General features: G+C 39.8%; 1 protein-coding gene across 10 annotated transcripts in view; it reads left to right on the top strand.

Moving 5' to 3' along the window:
• Positions 1-25,601, top strand: part of GALNT13 (polypeptide N-acetylgalactosaminyltransferase 13) — a 369,936-nt gene that overhangs the window by 154,761 nt on the left and 189,574 nt on the right. For 9 of the 10 annotated variants that reach the window (XM_039494889.1, XM_039494888.1, XM_039494892.1 and 6 more), the window contains one exon: positions 25,292-25,460. In XM_039494889.1, the coding sequence (XP_039350823.1) occupies positions 25,292-25,460 (169 nt within the window). Of the gene's footprint in view, positions 1-22,184; positions 22,249-25,291; positions 25,461-25,601 lie in introns of all 10 variants that reach the window. The other variant, XM_039494893.1, reaches the window with a different exon arrangement.

Here is a 25,601-nt window from a genome sequence, read left to right as displayed (position 1 = left end):
GAGCAGCAAGAGGAATATGGCATAAACAACATAGTACTGTATTTGGCTGTGGTTGACCCTTTTGTTTATTGGATTCTGTGCAGAGTTGATGGCAAGAAATTCTGTGTGCTCCATGGAATGCAATATTGGTTTCCTTTCCTATTCCTGGATTTACTGTGGAGATGAAACAGAGAATTATCAGCCCAGGATGCAGAAAAAATGCCAAGTAGCAAGCTATTAGCAGGTCACCTTACCATGCAGACTCAGATGCACTGAAGTATGAAGTAGTATATTACATAAAGGATATTTTGGTGTTTCTAATGACTCTTAGAGCCTGAAGAATGTAGCAGATGATAGAACAGGAATGAAATACAAGAGTGGTACCTATACTATAATTCCTAATAGGTTTTTTGTTGCTTGAAATGTTTTTCAGCTTTTTCTGGAGTCAAGATGGGGATTGCTAACTGGTATCCTTATGGCTGTTTATGACAAAAATGCCTCAGCTAAGGAGACGACTATTGCTGGCTGTACTGAGAGGAAGGGAAACTTGAAGCAGGCCACAGAACTATGATTTGATTGCTCAGGCAAAATGGTTTGGCACCTTCTATATTTAAAAGTATATCTGAATGATGGAAAGTAAAGTGAATAAGCAACACACATCATTCTGTGAACTGAACTATAGCGAAACTTCATTACTAATGAAGCAAAAATGAGTCACAGTTTAATGCACGGGCTCTAGAGCTATTCATCATCTAAGCCACAGCAGTAGCGCAATAGCCTTATGGGCCGTCTCTTCCACAGTTGCTATTAGCATGGACTGCCTTCCTCCAATTCATGTCCAAATAACAGCCGGGTGGAAGTTATTCCTGACCAAAACTACCCTGCTATAAGTAGATTCCAGTGTATCAAACTGCTCTGAGCCTTGTTTGATGTGAGGTATTGTCACCTGCATTTGTTACCAGCTAACTCTTTGGAGGCAGGGGCTGGGTCTTGGAAAGCACCTAGCACATTTGGGGTTGGACTACAATCTAAATGACAAATAATATGAAGGAATTGGGTTTTACAGTCTTTGGAATGGCCTAGCAAAACAGTAACTTCTATTAGTCTCCGTATAAAGGCAGTGTTCATAACCCCGATCCTACACCACTAGCATGCTGTGAGGTTATCGTAGTATAGCCTCTGTAGTCCACATCAACCATGATGTTGTCATTGAGGATTAGTATCCAGCTGCAGTTCATGCTTTTTCCAGCTGCAGTTTCTGATTTCAATATTAGGTCCAGCACTGCTTCAGTAACTCATCATGCAACAAAACTACTACTGCTAACTTTGCCCCTACACTGGAGATACTGTGGAGTAGCAGAACCATGACACCATCACCATCAAGAGGGGAGCACTAGCCAAATATCAAGCAGGTGCACACTGGCACCAGACTTTGAGCACTGACTTCTGGTATCATGGGCTTACTATGATTCTAATTAGTGAATATGTGCATCCATCCATACACTCTCTCTCACAGCAGAATGGTTAAGAGGGCCAAGAAAAGTACGTTCTGTAGCACCTCTTGCTTCTGCTCCCGTGAAGAATCAGCTGCATTCTCCATAGTGCATGCTATCGATTGCAGCATATGTGTATAACTGTAATAAATCTGTGTCCTTATATAGGTACTTCTTAGCTCTCTGTCTGCTGAGTTTCCTCATCTGATGACTTTTTCTGAGTGCCAAAGTAGGGAGCAACAGAGCAGTATAGTAGCAGCTCAAGAAACTTTTCCTGATTACTTCATTGTCAGATCTTTCTGTCACTATTCATTGCACTGAACTCACTCCTTTCAGTGTGGTCTATCTCTTTTCCCATTAAAGTTCACTGGCACACAACTTTTACAAAGGTCCAAGGGGTAGAGGAGCTTACCAACTTGAAACTGTGCAGGCCACAGCACTGTAAGAATGTCTTGTTCCTGTTGAAATTGGTGGCAAAACGCCTGTTGACTTGAGTGTTGCATAAGCAAACCCAGGAGGTGTTGCCAGATGTGCTAGCTGGGAACCATCATCCAGGCAAGCCTGACTGAAAGCTCATGGAAGTCAATGGCAATACACCCATTGATTTCAGGCTGTGGATCAGGCCCGATATGAGTATTCTGAGGATATCCTGGCTTGTTTCTACCCTCACAGCTGTCGTCAGCCAATTCATGTAGCACAGGGCAAGATTTTGGAACTGAATCCCAGAATCTGCTTTCTTTTTGGCTTCAGCATTGTCTGGGTATATATGGTTTAATGTTAACAATCCATTAATTTAATGCTTAATTGAACAGAGAAGCTTCATGCAGTTTTTGTTTTTGTAAGTTCCGTTTGCTGTAGAAGAGAGAGCTGCCAATTTCTATGTATTTAAGTTTCAATGTATTAAATGAATTTTTGCACACAGAGGGGTAGAATATGGGCAAAACTGTCTCTTGCCCTATGTACCCACATAGAATGGTAAGGGAATCCTGACTCCTATGTATAGGATAGGATCCGCTATGTTGCTATCCTGGGGAAGGACAGCAATCTCTTTGGAGCTGGTATTTCCATTGATATGCAGGTGGTGGGTAGGGTTATGGAATATGCAATACCTTGATTCCATTCTCACTGTGTGATCCAGTACTGCTGGGATGGCACTGCAGGGTATGTAATCTGCTACTGGTGTATCCCAGAAAAATTAACCATGATTTTGCACTTTTTCCTTCTTCAAAATATGAAATTTACAAAATAGAATGAAACTGCTTGGAACTTTGTAGCAACTTCCACACTGGCTGTAAGAGGCACTCTGGGTCACAACTGCATCCCTGATCTGCATCTGGAGCAGTGCAGCTTTGTGCCACCCCTTACTCATGGTAGATGGTAATCTGATGATTTAGCCCTGTATATTTAAACCTTCATATTTAGCTGTATTTAATTCTGGGACTTGTTTTGGAAGCAGTACTGCTGAAGCCTAAACCAGTTTTCATGCAATTCCTTTGAGAATGAGACAGGAAAGATTGATTTTTATGTCTCGTATTATTTTCGGAATAAAAAATAAATCCATGATAATTAGGAACTGCATAATGCATAAGCTGTGTCTAGAAAGATACAGTGCTTGTACTGATAGAGAGGCAACTGGGGAAATAGAAATGCAGAAAAGCTAGCAGTCAGTACTAAAATTTCTAGATATATATGCTCCACTACCTATTTAATTTATATACTTTACACATTTCAATTCTAGTCTATACTTATTATTTCCAGATTTATTTCAACATTTATTTTGAGAGTAGAAATGAAACTCTGTTTAACAAAGTGGAATGGTTTACTGGTCAATGTGTCTTTTAAATGTTTGGGGAGAGGGAAGGGAGCGTGTGAGTCCGCCCCTAAATGTGCAATATACATAAGAGATTACAGAGCCAAATGCATCATGCACCTTAAACTACCCTGCTCTTTCCCCATAGACTACATCCCAAAGGAGGAATTACTAACTTCCAAAGCAGTCAATTTTTTCTTTTTTTAAATTCCCAACCAGACAAAAGTTTCCTCAATCTTTCCTGATATTTGGAATTTTTCCTTCAAATTACCTGGAGGCACAGGATGGGTAAAATTCAGCTTAGAAGACATGGTTTTAACTCTGGAAGTCCCTAGGTCAATCCCTTGTGTGTTGGCCAAAAAAGACACCCATCATATAAGTGGGGGTTTTGTCTAGAGGGGTCTGTGGCTCTCAGATGCTCAGGACGTTTCCTCTCTCCAGAGGAAGTATGTAACTCACTAGTTAGTGTGTATTATGCATCACCCTCTGTGCCTGATTCCCAAAAGGTACATCTAAAGTGACATTTAGTTGCAGTTCCTTGGTTCAGACCATAGTATTGGCCAAGATCGTGAGTGTCACAATCTATAAATAGATCACATAAGGATAAAGTGATATTCCCAGCTCCTTCTCCTTTTGGAAAAGTCATTTTTGTTTGTTTTGTTTAAGAATAGTACAACACGGATTTTAATGGTTTCTTCAGAGAACTAATTCTCAAACCTAAAAATCAAATTTGAGACTGACATTTTTCCCCCTTTTCTAATGTTTTTTGAACATTTTTGGATCCAAATGACCAATCCCACAATTCTACATAACTCAACCTTTTTTTTTTTTTTTTAAGAATGTAGGGTACACAGCATTTCATATTTCTTGTATCAAAAAACAAACTCGTCCTAATAAACATCAACAATTTAATATAATGGAAGAAACTTAGTCACTTACTGACTGTAGTAACTAAATGAGTTAACCTGTTGAAAGCAGTAATATGAATGAATGTCAAATAGGACAGTGCTTCCATCCAAAACCAGAAATGTTGTTGTGTAGGCATTATAGAAGAGATGGTGCACAGTATGGAAGAAGAAAAGCAGGAAAGTTAAACAGGAGATGGTGATGAATTGTGTTCCTTGGCTAGTTTATACACTATTATTCAATTATCATTAAGGCTAAGATTTTGTCACACATTTTTTAGTAAAAATCACAGACAGGTCATGGCCAATGAAGAAAAAATCATGGAAGCCCATGACCTATCCATGACTTTTACTCAAAATGTGCATGACACAATGGGGAACTGCGGGGTCCCCACACCACCCCTGGGGCCCAGCTGGGAGCATTCACACCACCTGTGGCTCCCAGCTGTGGGGCACCCCCACTGTCCCTCCTGAGGCGCCCTGGCCACCTGTGGTGGCTCCCAGCCACCACGGGCAATAGGAGGACCCTGCAGCTCCCAGGCGCTGCAGGCTCAAGTCACAGAGGTCTCTGGAAGTCACAGAATCCGTGACCTCCATGACAAAATTGTAGCCCTAATTATCATTATCGTGTAATGGTTTGAAGATTTCCCAACAAACAAAATAACTCCTCATTGTCCAATGCATTCCTGCCAATTATTTACCCAAGAAGCTCTTGGTTCAGTTATCTGCACTATTATCTTTTTGTATTTCATTGAGGAAAGAAACTTGAAATTGCCTTTGTGTAAGGTAGGCAGCCTGCCTCTTTAGCATTCATCCTTACATCTAGACTGAGGACTTGTTTGGTTCAAGGATTTGAAGGACCTGTTTTGTTTTGTTTTGTTTTTTTGGCTAGTGGTCTATATCCAGTGGTACCAAAGACCAAAAAGAGTAGAGTTCAACTTCTTTCTGTGTAACTGGCTACGATGCAATCAGATTTTTGTCAATTGAAATAACAAGGTAATTGGGCAGTAGGAAATACTGAAAAATACTGTATGTTCAAAAACCTGTCGTGTATGAGTTTATTAATAGCTCAAACTTGGATTTCATTAATAGTTACTTACACCCAAGGTACAGTTATCGCAACTTAAATATGCACATGAAAGATCAAAATAAAAATAAATGTAAACATGTCAAATGTGTTACTGAGCCCTGGTATCATTTGAACATTCACATACTTACCTAAGCAATATTCCCTGTCTGAAGCATTTTCTGAATCATAAATTCTTTGTTTTGAAATCCACAGGCTACTGCCTCCCCCCACTCATTTCTCTTCTGCAGTCTACCAAAGATCTCAGCACTTGTAATAAGCCCTTCAGTGGGTTGTTTTCACTTCCAAAGGAAGCCTATCTGCTGTGACAGATGATGAAATATTTCTGCAGGCAGAGTGCTGGAAAAGTAGCATTTTTATTCTTTTGGGGCATGCTTCATGTCACTTTATCCCTGCATGCACCAAAAGGGTCATTGAAGGGATGAGCTGTTAATCTTGTGCTTGAAGGTAAGACTATTCTTGATAGACAAATTTCCTTGAGAAAGCATATTTGAAAAGTACTTGAAGCCTGCTTGAATATATTAAGACTCAGTGTTGTTTGTTAATTGCACTGATGAAATCAAATTAATTCTGTCATCATGAGATTCATAATTCTGCCTATTTCTGATGTAAAGTGTATATAGTTCCTGCGTTGATTATACAGGTATGTATAGTAAGATTTGCAAGATGTGGCAGTCTGCAGATATTTGTAGGTTGCCTTTGTGTCAAGATCGTGAAAGATACCGGTAATTCTAAAAATGTAGGGCCAGATCCCCAGATAGTGTAAGTTAGTGTTGCTCCATTGACTTTAGTGGACTTGCATTGATTTACACTAATTGAGGATGTGGTCCATAGTCTCTTAGGGCTTGATCCAAGTCTCACTGAAGTCAATGGAAATGTTTCCATTGACTTCAGCTCATTCCTTTAATCTTTCAGGATACCATAATAATAAAATAACAGACTAGGGAGGTGGAGGAAACCTCTTTGTTCATCTAGACCATCCCTCTGCCCAAGCTAGAATGTTCTATATCCTCCAGTACTTTTGCCAGTGGATAATTTGGCCCCTCATTCAATTATTTTGTGTCTTCAGTCTAAATTCCTCTTTGTTTAATTTTGTCCCTTTTATTCTAATTATGACTCTTTGGCCCACCATTCAAATACTTATACAGATTATTGGTTTTCATAGTCCCATGTTTCTTATTCCATGTTTATGGATGGTGCCCATGTTTTTCCATGCGTCTGGACCTGGGTGAATAATTTATGAGTACTTCATTACATGCATTTTACCTCTTTCTGTTGGCAAATGTGTGTGTACACTTTTATGCAAACTTTCTTGCATTTATTCATAATTCTAAATTTTTTTGCAGAAATTTTGCAAATAATTGTGATGCATCTTGTTCAAGAACTTTGTAATGAGCATTTGAGACTCAAAGTTTGAGTCACTAGGCTGTTTGCAGAAAGTAGACATAAAATGGAGACACTAAAATATTTGTTTCAAACTAGTATTTGTAGATGGATGTTTGTTTTTGATTTGCAGTATGCACTCAGCTGTATGTGGGATCAAGGCACTTACATCCACATGCAGCAGAGCTTCTACTGGTTTTGTTTATCAGTTAACCAAGCCTTAATATGTATTTCTTTTCAATTTTACCCCAACAAGGTCTATATTATTATTATTTTTTTGCTATTCCGTGAATTCTTCCAAAGTGCCAATATCCTCATTGGGCTACTGTGGTGCCCAGAAATGTGTGACGGGAGGGAAAGACTATCTCATTCCTGGTCCATGCTGTGTTTCTATGTATATTTCCCAATATTGCACAGACTTATTTTGCCAGTGTAACCCATGATCCTTCTTAACATCTGTAACCAATGTGCACCTTCAACTCTGATTTATAGAGATCTTGTCTGAAACCTGACAAAACTACAGAAATTATTTCTGCCTGTAAGACATACATTCACTGTATAGTATCTCAGGCTATTGAAGCATGAGTCATCTGGTTTTCTTTCCTGTGATATAATGTAGATAGCATCAAATCTCAAGACTCCATTAGATATCAGATCGTCATTATTCACTCTTTGCGAATGCACCAACATGTATGTGGGGATGTGTCATATGCACCTGTATCATGAGCATTATGGATTGTAGACTCATTTTATTCAGTCAAGGGAGGGAGGGCAAAAATACTCCAGAAGTCCATGAAGTATGCAAAAATAAGGGATTTTTATTTGAAATCTCATAAGAGCAAATACGTTTGGCATGAAAAAATTCAGCTCCCTTTTTTGATTTCAGCTAATCAGCCTTCTCCATCTTTCTCAACCGTTTCCTTAGGAGGTTCATGTATGTAACAAAAAATAAATGATTTTAGCCCTCTTTTTTGATAATTTATAGCAATTTGCCATTTTGGCTTCTCTGTGAGTTTAATTTCCACTTGTAAAAACAGATTTGAAAATCAAGACTAAAGTTGCATTTTGTACTTTGTGGAAAATCTGATTTAGATTTTTTTTTTCTGCTGCTACATTTCATCACTACTTTCCAAATCTCTCTTGCTCTAAACGCTATTGCTCTATGCTAATGGCATGCGGCGGTACAGGTTGTTCTGTAGTTTTTTATGTCTTTCACACCCCGAACTGCCAGTTCATGGGCATATTAACTGATCATGTTAACTGAGGGGATGACAAGGCAGTACACTTCTATGCTTGAAAGATTCTTATTTTCTTTAGATAAATTGACTGTTTCAGAATAAATCACCAAACTTAAATTGAATCAAGGACTTAAATATCACCTTCAATGAGGTACTTCGCTTGGATGCAACTTTAAACATATGAATAGTATCATTAAAATTAATGAGATTACTTGTGCTAAAAGTTAAGTGCATAGTGAAGTATCTTCCTGAATCTGGGCCTAAAGTGCAATGTAAAACAATTATAAATAGTGTTTTGAATATGAGTGAGGCTAAAATCTTGAAACTTTTTATTTAAAAACTAATAGAAATATTGCAAATATTAGGCAAATGCTGCAATATATGTTTTTAAAGTAACTTATTACTCCATTCACACAGTGAGGCCAATGATTGTATATTTTTCCTGCAATGCATGTTTTGATAAATTGTACTTTCAGAGTTACATGTTAAAAAACTACATTGCTATAAATTTAAGCATGAGATTTAATTTTAACTACACAACTCAGGTTAATATTTCCTTTCCACTGAATTATATTGCTTTTTAAAGAGAAGGAAAAAAGGGAGGGGGAATAAAGAAAATACTATAATGAACTGGCTACTGTGTAGGTGTAGACCTCTGTCCTCTACTGGATGGAATCTCAAACACTCACCTGTTGTCTTAGGGCAGGTCTACACTATGGGATTAAATCAACCTAAATTATGCAACTCCAGCTACGTGAATAACATAGTTAGAGTTGACATAGCTTAGGTCGACTTATTGTGGTGTCTACACCACCCTGGGTCCATGGGAGAAACTCTTCTGTTGATTTACCTTGTGCTTCTCATTCCGGTGGAATACCAGAGTCGGCAGAAAAGTGATCTGCAGTTGATTTAGCTGGTCTTCACTAGGCCCACTAAATCCACCCTTGGTGGATCGATCGCCACAGTGTCTACGGTAAGTGTAGACATACCCTTAGTTCCTGCATTGCTAACAGCTATTAGTTATTCTTTTAGTTCTAGTGACAGGGGTCTGTACTCTTGTAGCAGAACTATATGAATTCTCTTAATACTATTGCTATGGAGTTAGAGTGGCCAGGCTAGCATAAGGATATTAACACTAAAATTTCTAAGAGATCACAGATTTGTAATAACAATTCCCTCAAGAGCTGAAACCCTATTGGATCACCCTAAGGAATGAGCATTTGCACCCCTTTCCAGATCCAATGGGAGCACTTCATCTGTCCCACCGCATTGTTAATGGCATTGGTTTTATATTTTAAATGGTTTTTGATTCAGTTCTGGATGATTTTTAAATGTCAGTAAACCAGCCGTTTTCCTATAGTGCCACTACAGTAAGACTTTAATGGGGAGTTCATTGGATGTACTGAGAGAGAAAAAATTTAATAAAATCTGATGACCTGTAATGAAATATGAAGATTAGTTCTCAGGGACACAAGCATAAAATACCTTCTCTATAGCTGGCAGCATTATTAGAATGAAGCCTATGTGTTTAATCATAGTGCAGAAGCAGCTCAGGATTTATGGAAACGTTTGCCTGAACGTCTAATGTTGTTCCCTCTAACTTCCTTTCTTTTGTGCCTATGTGGTAGATTTTACATGGAAACTCTCTGGTGTCACTTTTGTTCTGTTAACCTTTCTTGACTTAGATAGCTCTTTGCTGATAGTATTAAAATGGGTTTAACAAAACATCTTAAATGCCTAGTTTTTGGAGGGTCTTGGAAGCTCAGCACTCTCTAAAACCAGGCTCATTTCAAGTGTCTCAATTAAACTTGAGGCACCCAGTATCACTATGTAAATAGGTTTGTTTTGTATATGTGGCTTTTCTTTTAAGATTGTCTATTAGCATTTCCCTATGATCAAGAAGAATACTACATACATAAGGCCATGAAATATTTTATTCAGCGTTCAGCTTCAAGTTGCTTGTGCTTATATTAATTAGGATTCTGATAAAAGATTTTAGAAAACAATTTTTTCAACACAAGTACATGAGAAGCCACATGAAATACATTTTTGTTTCTGCCTCACATCCTCAATTTTTCTCTCCAAAATGATTGGGGCATCTGAAAATTTAATACTGCTATTAAATTTTTTAAAAATCAATAAGGGCAGTGAGTACAATGAAAACAGTGATTTATAAACATAAGAGTTGCTTAAAATAACAAGACTATAATGTGACTTTTAATAAAACACATACTTGTATTATGTGAATGGATTGGGGGCATTGACTATGCTTAGCTGCAAGTCAACTGTGGTTAAACGTTTAATAGGGACTAAAATTTGATGCAATGCAACCTAGACCCGGGGAAAGGCTTATAGAATGTAGAGAAGTCTACATGTATGTCTCCACTACAATTAAAAACCCACAGCTGGGCTGTGCCAGCTGACTCAGGCTCGCAGGGCTCGGGATAAGGGGCTGTTTAATTGTGATGTAGATGTTTTGGGCTCAGGCGAGGGCCTGGGCTGTAGGACCCTGCAAGGTGGAAGGTCCCCTGAGATTGGGCTCCGGCCTGAGCCCAAATGTCTACACCGCAATTAAGTAGTCCTTTATCACAAGCCCAAGTCAGCTGGCATGGCCCTGACGTGAGTTTTTGATAGGGTATGTCTACACTGCAATGTTACATTCTTAAGCAATGCATGAGATGCACATTGTAAAGCGACTTTTGTTTAAGGTGTATGCATCAGGAAAGCACGTTGTTTATGTTTAGGGTAGAAAGCCACACAGAGCAACATCTGACCAATCTTAGATGTTGTAAGTTGTGTGAGGGCACTGGCTTGGGAATCTGGAGCTGGACACTCCGATACTGTGGCAATGTATAGCTAGGAGCTAGTCTGCTGGTAGATCTACTTGGTGATCAAGAAAATTAAATTTTGTATGTTGGCTAGTGTAATTATGAATCTTCTTATTCTTGATTCCTATTAAGCCTTTGCCTCACTAATATTGTAGCAGTGAGTTCCACAGACTAACTGCTGTTAGAAATTACTGCCTTTCATCAACTTTAGTTAGGTTGTCTAAATTGCATTGAATGTCTCCTTCTCATATTATGAAGAATATATAGAAACTGACAATAGACTTTCTCTGTACTATTTTATATAACTGGTTCATGTTCCCTGTTAATCTCTTCTCTAAATAAAATTGTCCTAATATTTTTTTTCCTCATATGAAAGTCCTTTATACTGCTAATAATTTTTGTTCTTCAAGTATGTCAGTGCAGATCCCACTCTAGGTGGGTATGTGCCAACTGTGTGCAAGCTTGGAATGTGATAGTAGTGTCCCCGGGGGCTATGACTGCACAAAGCACATCCTGGTGCTGCCACTCGGAGCTTAAATGCTTGCTTCCATCATCCAGTCTCTACAGCTCAAGATTAGGGTTGGCAGTTTTGGTTGGACGTATTCCTGGAGGCTTCATCGCATGACATAATCTTTAATTAAAGGTTAACGTTTAATTCCTGGGCAATCCTGGAGGGTTGGCAACCTAGGCTCTTGGCTTACAGGACACATACTTACACAACCTGCAGGAAGTTTCTACGGTGTACATCATCTTTATGGTAATAAAACATGCATAGTCTACTGAGGACTGGGCCAGTTGATGGCGTTATACTACTCTTCGTAGAGTGAAGTTCCAGATATGGCACAATTCTACAAATCTCTGGAGTGGCCCCCTGGGTGATGTCAGGTCAAGGCATGCACATCAGTGGAGAGCTTGAGGACATGATGTGCTTGTCCATCTTGGCAGCATGACTGAATATCTTGCAACATTGCTTTTAAATGTAGTGAGCGATCAGAGGAAAGCCAGATCTGTGAGATTATGGCATTTTGCACAAAGTTGAACCGCTTTATGGATTTGGCACTGACAGCGCATATAGAATGCCTCTAGTTGCTTCAAGTCTGCCAGTAAGAGGGTCCAGGTTTCTGACCCATATAGAACTACAGGCAGCACACAGCTGCAGTGTTGGCTGCCCTCAAGAAAAGGGATGTTAAAAAGCCATGTTTTGCATATGTGTGGGCAGGGGTATTAAATCCCTCCTCAACCCATCATTTTTGTTCTGGTTTATTTTTAGAGGGCTTCTGTGTTACTCTCATTTTTGAGCTTCAGTTTCATTCTGTAGTATTTTACACGAGCATTGGGTCCTAATTTCAATCTGTAAAGGAAAACTGAAACTAATGTCAAGATTTAATAGGGAAGTGATGGAAGCATCAAGATCCTTCCTTTCTCCCCCCTGCCTCCTCATCACCTGAGGTCCTTGTCTCCCCCCGCCCCCCGCGCCCAGGATAGGGGGAAGTTTTCATGTTGAAAAAATAACCCTGTAAACAGATGGTGGATGTCAGATACAGCCCTCCTAGGTATGCTATTGGCTGCTTGGGTGGGCAATGACACAAATCTAACTTGTATCTCCTAGTAATTTATCCATATTGTATGGTGGAGACATCTTTTTTCATAATTTGTAAATGATTTGATTCTTGTGTACAGATTTGATTTCCAGCAGAAATTATTCCCCCCTCAAATTTAATTCAAACTGTATATTGAAGGATTGAGACAATGTTCTGAAGAAATAAGTACAGTTTATGGATTTTTCTTCCTACCATGTAATCCTGGCTCAGTCACACACTGGTGTGGCCTTAAGGAAATATCACTTTGCCTTTCTCTGTTTCTGCACCCATACAGTGACTATAATAGGTTGACATCTTGCAGTGATGCTGTAAGCATTTATTACATAGGGGCAGATCCTCAGCTCATGTACATCAGTATAGCTCTATGGAATCAATTCCCAGTTCACACCAGCTGAGGATCCTGATCTTGATGTCTGTACTGTGCTTTGAATATCCAAGTGCAATATAAATGTAAGTATCATGATAGTTTTTATGTAGTGATTTCTTTGTGGATGTAAAAAATAGCTTCCTAATAGACTATAAATAAAATGATTGACAGATTGTGCAGTTTGCTCTCTTTACCCTGCTGTTTATAGTTGAGGGGAAAATGAGGGTGATTTCACACATTGCAGCCCAATTTGGCATGGTACTCTAGATTCACTGATTTTAATCACCGTTTCAGAGCTGAATAAGGAGGACTTCTCTCTCAGTATAAAACATCTTGTACTTCTCAGGGGTTCATGCCCTCTGTCATTCCAAGACCAAAAGGTTCTTTTTCTAGGTCCCATTATAGTGGCCATCTGTCCAGAATAGCTGACTATTAATTCACCACAGTTGCCTCAAATCCAGACAAACTAAAGGGAATAGGAACTCTCATCCACCTATTCTACACACACAGGAACCCACAGACACCACTACATTAAGAGTATTCAGTTCAGAGCTTTGCTTCTCTGGAAGAAGTAACTGGTTTTATGGGCAGCTGGCTGCGACCTCTCTGAATCCTGGTATCTCATTACAGGGATGAGGGATATTTTCCCCAGTGTAGGTTGTGAAGTGAAGTACTTCTGCTTTCAAAAGCTTTGTACACAGTATCACCAAGGAACTGTGGGCCTGATCTAGTTATTTAAAGTCAATGGAAATTTTTTATTCATTAGCTTCAGTAAACTGTCTGTATCAGGTCCTTAGCATACAGTAGTTCTTGAAAATAAGGGAAGCATATTTATCCTACAGGTTTTAGTTAACTAGAATGGAAAGTGTAAAGGTAACCAGATATTTTACAATAAAATGTAACAAATGCAAAATCTACTGTGGCTGTTGCCCGCAAACTGCAATTGCTTACCTATAGCATAGCTCTCCAGTGAATGAAACCGTTTGAATGTGCCTTTTATAAATTTGACTTTGATTTTGATGTACTTGTGAGAATTGGGTAAACAGCAGTTGTCAAATTTATTTATTCTGGGCTTTAAAAGTTCCCAATGGCTTTCTAAACTAAAAGCTTTGAGATGTCCTGAGATTATTCTGGAGACAGTTGCTGACCTTTATATACTGAATTCATAAACTAAAATCCAAGAGCCGAATTCCAAAAATAGGGATTTAACATCTTCAATAATAAGAACACTATAAGAGAAGTTTAAATTCTGTTTTACATAGTGCACAAATACAACAGTCATATATTGTGAAAATTGGTTCAAGGCAGAGTACAAAGTTCATTACTAAAAATATAAAGACAAAGAAAAAAATGATAATGAGTTGAGAATGGAGTTCCAGGTAACTCTAATAAAGGAAAAATGCAAGAGGAAAAAAGGGAGACCCTAAGCAAAAACATCATTGTAAAATCAGGAGAAATTATATGCAAAGAAATAAAACAAATGAAGTGTTTTAAAAGGCAACTACAGAAAAATAAGGACAGTTATATTGCTTATCCTCTGAGAAACATTATTAGCTACTTTAGTGTAGACCCCCAACTTAATCTGTAGGAAATAAGTCTAGGTGAGTAACTATATAATCCACTTTATATTCTGTGCTTTTGTGAAAAATCCCCTTTATAATATAGAGATTTAGGGTATTAAAATGTTCTTCAGTTTTTCATATGGATTTGAATGGTGGTATAGAAAATCATAATACTGGTAAAATGGTGATGTATACTTTTGGTTTTCAAGTTGAAGAAAAGGGGTGTGGGAGTGCTTGGTGCTTGATAAAAAAACAGTCAACTGTGATGGCTTGTGAAAGCTAAAGCTTAAAAAATGCAAATGGGACTAGCACATCTATACCTCAACCAGTTTATTTAAATTTTGACCTCATGCATACCCTGTAAGTGAAACATAGCTAGTGTATTTTTATTTTTGAATGGCCAAGTTAAATAATATATACAGCTCAAAATACTACAAAACATGTTAAAAATAATTAGTTGAATAATGGTAATGCAATGGCTGTGTGAGCAAACACAGCAGTCATTATGTGAGCTGAACAATAGCTCACTCATCCTTGGATATTGGGACGTGTTTTATTGAAAGAACACACATTGGCTAGATTGCCAAGCTTATTCTCTGCTCTTTTCAACAAATATAATGGGATCTTTTACTCTCCTCTGTACAGCCACCAAAGTCCAGCAGGTTAAATAGCTTTTAAAAAGAACAGCACTTCTCACTGGATGAAACTTACTCATGCTTTGTGCTGTGTGTGTGTGTGTGTGTGTGTGTAAATGAGCTTTGTGAAAGGAATCTGTCCAAGGGTTGTGTGGGGATCCACAGTACAGCCCATGGCCCTTTTTCAGAGTAGCCCCTTAGCCGCCTTTACAGCTGGTACCCTAGGATGGAATGGGGGTAGGCCCCCTTCACATTCCCTGTGGAGGTGTTTTGACCTACAGGCCAACTTGACACACATCCTTCCCTATGCTGGAATTTCTATAGCTTGCTTGGAAGTAGTCTAACTGTACTCATGGAGCCCAGCTCTGTCACGTGTAGAAGAAATGGAGCTGGTATGCTTCTTCTGGAGGTGCTCATGCTAAGCAGCAGAACCTCAGGGCTTTCCCCTAGTTGGGTGATTTGAGATATCTATTTGATTTGGTGAACTTCACTGACTGCAGTACTGCAGGTGTGCTTCAGACTTAGGTTGCAGAGAATGGGTATTAGCCCAACAGCTAACATCGGATTTGAACTTTCTTCAGGGAAAAAATAAATCATAGCCTCCTTATTAGGAGTATTTTCAGTATTGATCCTATATTAAGATTCAGTGAAGTACCAACAGCACAATAGTGACTAAATGTATTTATAATGGCAGTACAGGATAGTTGAGTGACGATAACCAGCATGTAATCATGGATTAATCATCTACCCACCTAATATCAAATTACCCCCAGTGAATATTTTTCCCCATTTAATGAACTAAACTATTGTAAGCAGTGAATAGAGTACCAGGTGGTGGTTTTGACAGGTATAGCCTTAGAATGGCCTGGGACCTCCTTGCCAAAAAGGCCACACTTCTCCAGGCTGCCACAGTTGCAATCAGCAGAGGTACCCCAGTTGGAGTCTCCGTGGTAAAAGATAAATAGTAAGGACCCAAGCCTTTGGAACTGACTCTCCACTTTGTCCAAAATGGCCCCAGTCTATTGACCCTCAGTGCATACTGTGTTTCCTCACAGCTACAGAAAACAAAAGACTCTAATGGGAGATATTAAAGAGAGAGAGAGAGAGAGAGAGAGAGAGGCATTTGCGCTTACATAGAGCTCTGAATGGGTTTCCCAGACCTGAAGAAGTGTCACAGCTAAATAAAGGGTGGACCAGATTGTTTAGCAGAAATAGTTAAGGTACCATTCAAGGTGAAGCAGTCCATTAACACTCCTCCAGTCAGGGTGGAGGGGGGGCAGTAGATGGGGAGTGGGGGGGACATTAGTGGGTTATAGATTGTAATAAGCCATAAATCCAGTGTGTCTATTTAGTCCATGATTTTTAGAGTGCAGCAAAGTTATGAATTTAAACTCCCAGGCTCATCTTTTGAAAATTTCGTGCAGGTTTTCCCTTGAGGAAGAAGACTGAAATGTCAGATATAGAGTGATGGGTTTGTGAAAAGTGTTCTACCACATAACCTGTGGACAAGATGTTATTGTCTGTCATTTTTCTGTGAGTTCATTCAAGAGCATAGTAATTGTCTCATTTCACTGATGTAGTTGCTATTGGGGCATTTAGTGCACTAGATGAGGTCACCACATGTTGTGATAGGCATGTGTAGGACCCACAGGTGTGTTGTGGGGAGTGTTGATCATTGTAGCAGTGGAGATATGTCTGCAGGACTTGCATCTGTTCTGGCAGGGTCTGGTGCCACTTTGAGTTGGTGTCCAGGTCTGATGATGAGCGTGGAGAGATTGGTGTGTTGTTTGAAGGCCAGAAGAGGGGGCTCAGGAAAGATTTCTTTCAGGATGTTTTTTAAGGGAGGGACACTGGACTAGGGAAAGGAAAATTAGGAGAACATTAAAGAGTAAACTAAATTGTGTTAATAACTAAATCATGTGAATAGTTTGGGAATAAGGCCAATGGGCTTAATGGTTCATTGCCAATCAACTATGCATGCCATCTGAGTGTACTAGTAACTCAAACTTTTGCTATCTGCGTTTATGAAGTTCAAATATATTCAAAAGTTACATGCTTGGTCTCTGGGGCTCAGTTGATGATCTATCTGCTCTAATAGTGCCCCTCACCTGACTGATAAACAATGTTGACGTTACTCTGGGAGGAGTCTTCTCACCCATTCTGTTTGCTGATAGAAATTGTTCTATGATATTGATTGTCTAGCAGAAGATGCCCTCTTGAGGGCTACAGTTAATGTCTACTGGATTTGAGACAGTTAGGGATTATTTCTTATAGACACTCTGGGCACAATCCATTTGCTGAAACATGAGAGAGAAGATAGAATCCATTTTGGAGCATAATAAAAATAGATTTTTCCTGTTACAAATGCATCTGATTTAGACTATATATTTATTTATACTTTATTTTAAAAAGTACTAATGAATGGTGGTTTGCTTAAATACAATTTAAATCGTACATAAAGATTGAACATGGGCTGGCTTTGTTGCATTTTAACCACATTAGAGCTATAATTCTGCATGGCAAGAATGTGTTATCTAAGGATGAAATTTCATCTATTTTAGTCACAGTACACAGCATGAGTACAGACTCTGTAGGAAGTTATTTAGCTTTGTAGACCAAAAGCTACAATACAGCAAAATCTCTTTTTGAAGTTTTACCCTGATGCACTTCAATGAATAACTGTAGAGCAACAACAGATTGCGGTGGTTCTCCAGCTTGAAGAGTGTATAGTTCAAGCTTTCAAGAATGAATGTCCAAGTTGCAAGCCTGTTCTGTGCCTTATTTCTTAATTTATAATGTTCACAGAAAACATTGTTCAATAGTGTACCATGCTATTGCCATGAAATTCCTGGATCCATCTGCTGATGCTGCTTGGGGGGAAGCTGTTTTGTATTGCTGGACCTTACCTGTTTCATAAATTGCTATTAAGTCTGAATTATCAAGTCACTATCTCAGGGATTTCCACTAGGTGTTAGTCTGTTTAAATACTAAGTATTTCTCTTCCTGTTAGAGCCTGGTGCTATGAAGTGAAACACCCTGTTGCAGCAGATAAAGGTAATAAAAGGTAATAATTGGAGATATACCAATCTCCTAGAACTGGAAGGGACCTTGAAAGATCATTGAGTCCAGCCCCCTGCCTTTACTAGCAGGACCAATTTTTGCCCCAGATCCCTAAGTGGCCTCCTCAAGGATTGAACTCACAACCCTGGGTTTAGCAGGCCAATGCTCAAACCACTGAGCTCCCCCTCCCTATAATGGAACAGATCCCACAGATTGTATGTAACTACATTTTAATAGGCAGTGAGCTTCTGCAAGGATAGGTATCAGGTCACTGCCAGTGACTATATCAGTGATAGGGCTGATCAAAAGTTTATCAACTGATTTCAGCTAAAGAAAAATTTTCATTAAATTTCTGCTTTCTGCAGAATTCTTGTCAAAAAAAAGCAACCTGAAGCAGGGCTGGCTCCAAGTATTTTGCCACCCCAAGCAAAAAAAATTTCCCGCGCCCCCCGTCCCCCCCCCCAACTCCACCCCTTCCCCCAGCCCATTCCAACCCCTTCCCCAAATCCCCAGCCCCGCCTCCTACCCCGGGTGTGCCACATATCCCTTCTTATCCCTCCTTCCCAGGCAACCTCCCTGGGTTACTTCCTGTGGCCATCCCCGCACCCCCCACCGCCGCAGCTCACTTCCGCTCTGCCTGCTCCTCTGAGTGTGCCGCCGCCATCGCTCCGCTTCTCCCCCCTCCCTCCCAGGCTTGCCACAAAACAGCTGATTCGCACGGCAAGCCTGGGAGGGAGGGGGAAGAAGCGGAGCAGCGATGTGCTCAGGGGAGCAGGGGGCAGTGGAGCAGGGGGGAAGGGGAGAGCGGTTCCTCTGCCCTCCCTTCCCCCCGGGTTGCTTCCTGCAGCCCTTCACTGCCGCAGCTCACCTCCGGTCAGGGCCGATTCCCAGCTTTTTGAGCCCCAAGCAAACAAACAAACAAACAAAAAGGAGCTGGAGTGCCACCCCTTGGAAAGTGCTGCCCCAAGCACATGCTTGGAGTGCTGGTGCCTAGAGCCGGCCCTGACCTGAAGACCAAATACCTCTCAACTTAAATATTTCACTTGAAAACCAAAATATTTCGAGTCAGACTTGCTGCCATAGTGCCTAATGAGAACTGTAGTTTGGTTGTCTTGCATGAGCATGGCTCCTCAATTGGACTTCATTCCTCATGCTGTGCCATGGGACTCCCATAATGTACCATCCTCTTATCAAAAATGGAGACTATGGGACTTCATGGGAGGTGCAGTTCAACCAGTGGCATAAGGCACTACAGCTCCCATGAAATACAGCAGCAATATTTCCAAATTGAAATGTTTTGGATTTCAGCAAAAGTGTACATGTGTGTTTGTGGTTTAAAAACAAAAACAAAAAAGTTTCCATTTCCAGCCAGGGGGAAGAGGAAAGTGGGAAACTTTTGACCAGCTATAGTTCATGGATGATGTAACTTTACTGTGTTAATCATGTTTAAGCTTTTGAGCATGTGATTTATGATGGTGATTTAGTTTGGTGTTGGTCCTGCTTTGAGCATGGGGTTGGACTAGATGACCTCCTGAGGTCTCTTCCAATCCTAATATTCTATGATGCTATGTCCACTGGTGTTCCTACAAGCCTGAGCAGACTCAGTCTGAGCTGGGTGCCTGTTCAGTTTATCATGTGTTGTCTCTCCAACAAAGCTGCTTCCTCAGTGTTCGCTGAACATTAGTTATGAAGCTGATCACATCTCCAGCAGGGAAACACTGTATAGTTCATATAGTACAGTACCTAGTTTACTGACTGGAACAGCCACGTCAACTAGGTACAGGTCCTAACCTGAAAGCCTTCTCTGCCAGGTAGATTGCATATTTCACTCCAAAGCATAATTGATTTCAGGGCCGCCGTGGGGGCAAGTGTCCTTCACTCGCTGCGAGGCCCGGTCCCCCAGAGCTGCTTCCGCTCTGGGTCTTCAGCGGCAGGAGGTCCTTCCGCTGCGGGTCTTAGGGGCACTTCGGCGGTGGGTCCTGGAGCGGAAGGACCCTCTGCCACTGCTGAATTACCGCCGAAGCGGGGGCCCCCCACTGCCAAAGACCCCAGGCCCCCTGAATCCTCTGGGCTGCCCTGATTGATTTAGTTGGGGTTGGTCCTGCTTTAATGAGGGGGTTCGACTAGATGACCCCCTGAGCGCTCTTCCAACGCTAATCTTCTATGAGTCAGCTATGAGTCTAAGAATGAGTATCTACTTTGAACTACAAACCTATGTTGAAGCATTAGTATTATTTCCTCCTGGCCTATTTAGAGGTATTGTGGACCAATATAGGTCCATTTCTTAGTTTTATTTTAATTTTTCATGGGGTGGAGGCAGAAGACATGGGTGCCTCTTTCCTGACCTGATTGCCATGCAGAAGGGGATGAGGACAAACTTCCTCCCTAATTTCACCACACTTGTAAGGAAAACTCTCTGCTATAGAGAGGAAGGAGACCACAGGCATGTGAAAACCAGCTATCTGGCTAGGTATATGCCCCACCCACCCCTCTGGTGGCAAAGGGATATGAACACTTTGAAGACTTGCTACAATATATTCACTCTGCCATTTCCCAAGATAGCCCTACTCAGACTGGGGGATTCATCCTCTCCCCCTTTCCGATTATGCTACTTTTGTGGGGATGAGGCAGTTTATCTTGCTCCTTCCTTTGCCCTGAATGTTTTCCTCCCCTGGTTTCTTAAGTCTTGCTTCATTCTATGGCCAGTTTCATGCTGCTGTGTAGAGCAGTGGTTCTCAAACTTCGTTGTACGGCAACCCCCTTCTGACAACAAAAAATACTACATGATCCCAGGAGGGGCAATCAAAGCCTGAGCCCCACTGCTCCAGATGGGGGGAGGGTGGAGAGGGCAAGGCCAAAGCCTAAGCCCCACCGCCTGGGGTGGGGTAGGGGAGGCCAAAGCCAGGGCTTCAGCTTCAGCTCTGAAGGTGAGGCTCAGGGTTTGGCCCTGGGCCCCAGCAAGTTTAAGACGGCCCTGGCAACCCCATTAAAACAAGGTCCCGACCCACAGTTTGAGAACCATTGGTCTAGAGAAAGGCTATACTCTCTGACGTCTTCAGCAAACAGGTGACAGGACTTATTCCAGTAAGAAGGGTGGGAGGAAGGGATTCTGAGGCTGTGTAAAAACTGTACCCTATTACAATTCTTAAATACATGATTTGATTTTAAGAGTCTGACTCTCTCTTTTCTCCAAAAAGTAAGGGCCAAGGATACAGCAGTGCTTCAACATTAGTAGCTACCATCCTAAATATTTTACGTGCTTTTTATAATGCAGTGAGATGTTTAAAGCACGATGAAAAGTTAACAATAAATAATGTGGCTGCTGGTGGGGTGAGATTGCCAAATGCTGTTCAGGGAGAATTAAAAGAGCAGAACAACATACATGACTACTTCTTCCTCTCTTGTGGGCTAAGTGTATTTTCCAAGGTAAAACCCAATGATTAGGAAGCATATAGAGCACTATAATTTCTTATCATTCCTTCCGCAGAGCCAGATCTAAAGAACCAGCAACTGCCCAGACTCAGAAAAACCATTTTATAAATGTCAAATGAGCATTTAGTAGCAGTTCCGGTGCATAGTGTATTTAGCTCTAGGGAGGATGCTGCTGACCCTAATGCACGTTAAACAGTGAGCCTGTCACATGCACATAGAAACAGGAAACTTTATGGAGCAGACCTAAAATTTCAGAATCACCACTTGCAGTTCTAAAGTGGCCCCAGTTTTAAGAATCCCTCTGATTTCATTTTAGGTCACAGTCACAGTGAAACCTAATGTAATTCTTCCTCTTGCAATGTATAAATGTGCTGATATTGATCAAAATGGGCATAATAGATGGATTCTTTAAAATGAGTTGTACTACATTCTTTGTTCAATTAAAGTGTAAACTAGAACTGGGGAGATGAGATTTCTGTGGTGTGGTCAAATGCTATGTACACTATCTGTAGTCCATAATATATATATAAAAAAGCCAAACTTCTAAGCTCATTTCTATTAAATTTACTGAATAAGGACTAATGTCTAATTTGTTTAGTGCACCCATCATTCTCCAGTCTGCTCAGAAGTCCTTCATCTCCTGTGGAACAATGATGATTTGGAAAGGCTTTTACAGGTGTTTGTTTTCTTTGTTGCAAGCATGAGCAATTTTAATGAATAATTGGCTACAGAGGCTCTGATAAGTAACAGCTTCCTCCAGGCATTTATGCTCTGTGTTTTTTTTTTCCCCCAAAACCAATCCAGTTCATTCCAGTGTTAAGGAACTGAAAACACGAACAGACAAATAGAAATGGGAACCTTTTGAAAAGTAAGCCACTGTATTCTCTGAAAAATATTGGGAGATCCATGTGGATATTGGAATACTGCAAATACTGCACAGCCTGCTGAGGAGGAAGTCATGATTCATGAACTTAATTGGCAAACTAAGCATGAAGATAGTTTGGTTGTATGTATGGGCACACAATATTTCTAAAGACCCCCTATTAAATTCTGAGAGACTTTTTTCCATATGGGCAGTCCTATGCAAAATGGGAATGGTTAAACATCCTATAGGAAGGATATTATCACTAAATTGTTTAGACTTCTAAATTATTTCTGTAGTTCCTATAAAAAGATTTAACTCCCTTAACCATTCCTGCAGTTGTGGGCTCCTACTCCCCCATAATATGTGACATATACTGAATATCTGTTATAACAAGCATTAATCTACACCAGTTTGTGATGACTTGCATAACTCATTTGTGGCTTTGCCAGTCATGAGTAATGCAACCATCCCAAATTCATTCTATAAAGATATAATAGGAGATCACACTCTCATATATTCCATTTCTCTCTTGGTAGACTTCTCTATGTATCAGGGAATAAGCTAAGGTGGAGGGATCTTTAAAGATTTTGCTTTTATTGATTTGTGTCAGATTTTAAATGGCATGGTATAAATGCTGGGTTTTATGCTCATTTACCTACACTTAGTTGTTAGCAGGCAGTGTTAATGCTTCCTAGTTCCATTTTTATTATGTTCATATTTTTTCAAGCCAAGTATGGATGGAAATGAACAGGAAACTGAGGACTAATATTGCATTATAAATTTCTGCAATTTAATGTGCAAAACTGGGTTGTGTGTGTTGTTTTTTTCCCCCAGGATCAGAACCTAATTGGTTAGTACAATTAAATCCTTCAAAAAGCTTTGAGTGAGTTCATTGCGGTCGATTGGTTTTGTAATGGTTTATAGGACTGTGTTCTGTCACACAATTAATACAGTTAAGAAAGAGTGTATTTTTTTCTATTTTTATGGTTTAAATATTTCACATGGGAGTGGGGGTCTCACAGATAATTCTCAGGTTAATGCTGTTAGTGGACAAGCTAATAGATCAAGCTGTTCAATTTTGGTTCAATAAGTGGGACATCCTTTAGGACAGGGGTAGGCAATCTATGGAACGTGTGCCAAAGGTGGCACGTGGTCTGATTTTCAGTGGCACTCACACTGCCTGAGTCCTGGCCACTAGTCCGGGGGCTCTGCATTTTAATTTAATTTTAAATGAAGCTTCTTAAACATTTTAAAAACCTTATTTACTTTACATACAGCAATAGTTTAGTTATATATTATAGACTTATAGAAAGAGACCTTCTAAAAATGGTAAAATGTATTACTGGCATGCAAAACCTTAAATTAGAGTGAACAAATGAAGACTCGGCACACCACTTCTGAAAGATTGCCGACCCCTGCTTTAGGATATCCCATTAAGCAGCCTATTTTATAGGAATGCTGTGGAGACATTCCTGGGATGAAATCCTGATCCCATGAGTGTCTCTTGGGAGTCTTGCTATTGACTTCATTAGGGCTAGGATTTCACCTCTGGCAAGTGAGACCTGGCTTCTGCCCCTGCCAGAGGTGACATCAGTGCTTCAGAGAAGGGTTCCTCTTCCTTTGCTTTTGGTACGGTTTCCTGAGATCCAGCTTTTTTGGGGTTGTTGATCAAAGCGGCTTCTTGTTTGTTTTCTCCCCCTCTCCCACCCCCCCAGCAAGCTGGACAACTGTGCCCCCTGCACACACCACCTCCACTTAAAGGTGAGGTCAATCTCAGGTTTAGGAAACCATTTTTAATAAAAATATGGCTTGGTTTCAGATTTTAAACAGTAATTGAAGTTGTTAAAATATTTCATTGTTTCTTTTATTCTGGGAAATGGCTTCTGAGGTTGTGTAACAATGTCTGGGCAAATTATGTCACACTAATATCCCTGGGTATTTTCTGATTAACTTTAAGAACTGACACAAAGTCTTCCTTCGCCAAACCTTCAAAACAAACCAATCCAATCCTGCAATCAAATGCCTGTGCAGATTTGATTGTAGGATCAGGGCCACAGTGGCAATGTTTTTATTTGATTATTCATGTCGTCATCATCAGATAGATCTTGACACTGAAGATCTAGCAATTTTATGATGCTGATTGTTTTCAAAAGAATGCTCTTGTCTTTTTTGGATTGATTTAACATGCAAATAATTAGTAATATTAGTTTTCTTGGAGATTTTTTTTTTCATTTAAATACACATTGAAGGTACATAGTGAAATTGATTGTACTTATTACATTGTTTGTCAGCAGGATGTTCCTTGCCACTCTTTTGTCTTGTATAATACGATGATGTAATTATATCTCAAGTTCAATATATTTTTTATTTTGATACTGAAAAACTTAGGTTAAAATGTGCTATATTCATTTTCTATGTCTTATGTACAAATACCTCTCATCAAATATATTATAAATATATAAAACATGTATTCTGTTTTATTGTACCAATACTGTAGCATAATTCACATTGGGATAATGTAGGTTTACAATCTTCTCACTCTGGGATTAGTTTCTTTATGGCTAGAATATTTAGTAGCATGTGCATAGCAGTCAAGGGTGACTTTCAAAAGGTTAGGAGTTTGGATTCAATTTTCATAAGCATCAGATAATTTGGATGCTTATATAAATCTCATCCAAATCTCTTGTATATGCAAAATTTCACTGGGAATATGATATTGTGACACATAATTGTTATTCTCATTATATCTATCTATCTATCTATCTATCTATCTATATGATTCATTACTATTATATGTGGTCTCTGCCAGAAACTAGAAGTGGGCGGAAAAATGTATTTGAAAATTTATTTATTTATTTATTTATTAAAGAAAAAGTCTTGATTCAAGTTCAGGTCCAGATATAGGTGAAATCTCAGTCTGGAGTGCAGACTTTTTATTTTTCTCTAAATTACCCCTTGTTGATAGATGCCATAAGTCTCCCATTAGTGCAGAATGAAACCAATACACAAATATTAAAAGTGGGTATTTTGTTATTTTGTGTTACAGCTGTTATTTCAAGAAACCAAGAAGGACCTGGAGAAATGGGAAAGGCTGTGCTCATTCCCAAAGATGACCAGGAGAAAATGAAAGAGCTGTTTAAAATCAACCAGTTTAACCTTATGGCCAGTGACTTGATTGCACTTAACAGAAGTTTGCCAGATGTAAGATTAGAAGGGTGAGTTTGTAATGCACTGTGTAATTTTCAACACACGTGGCTCAAAAATCACACTGAGCCGTATTTTACCAATAGATATTTTCCTGGGATTCCTAATTGATTTCAGGGCATGATAGGGTTCAATATTTGATTATTTTCAGT

Source organism: Mauremys reevesii, linkage group 11, assembly GCF_016161935.1.
Source record: "Mauremys reevesii isolate NIE-2019 linkage group 11, ASM1616193v1, whole genome shotgun sequence".
Taxonomy (NCBI): domain Eukaryota; kingdom Metazoa; phylum Chordata; order Testudines; family Geoemydidae; genus Mauremys; species Mauremys reevesii.
The sequence above is the reverse complement of the archived record's forward strand: the minus strand, read 5'-3'. Positions and strand labels throughout refer to the sequence as shown.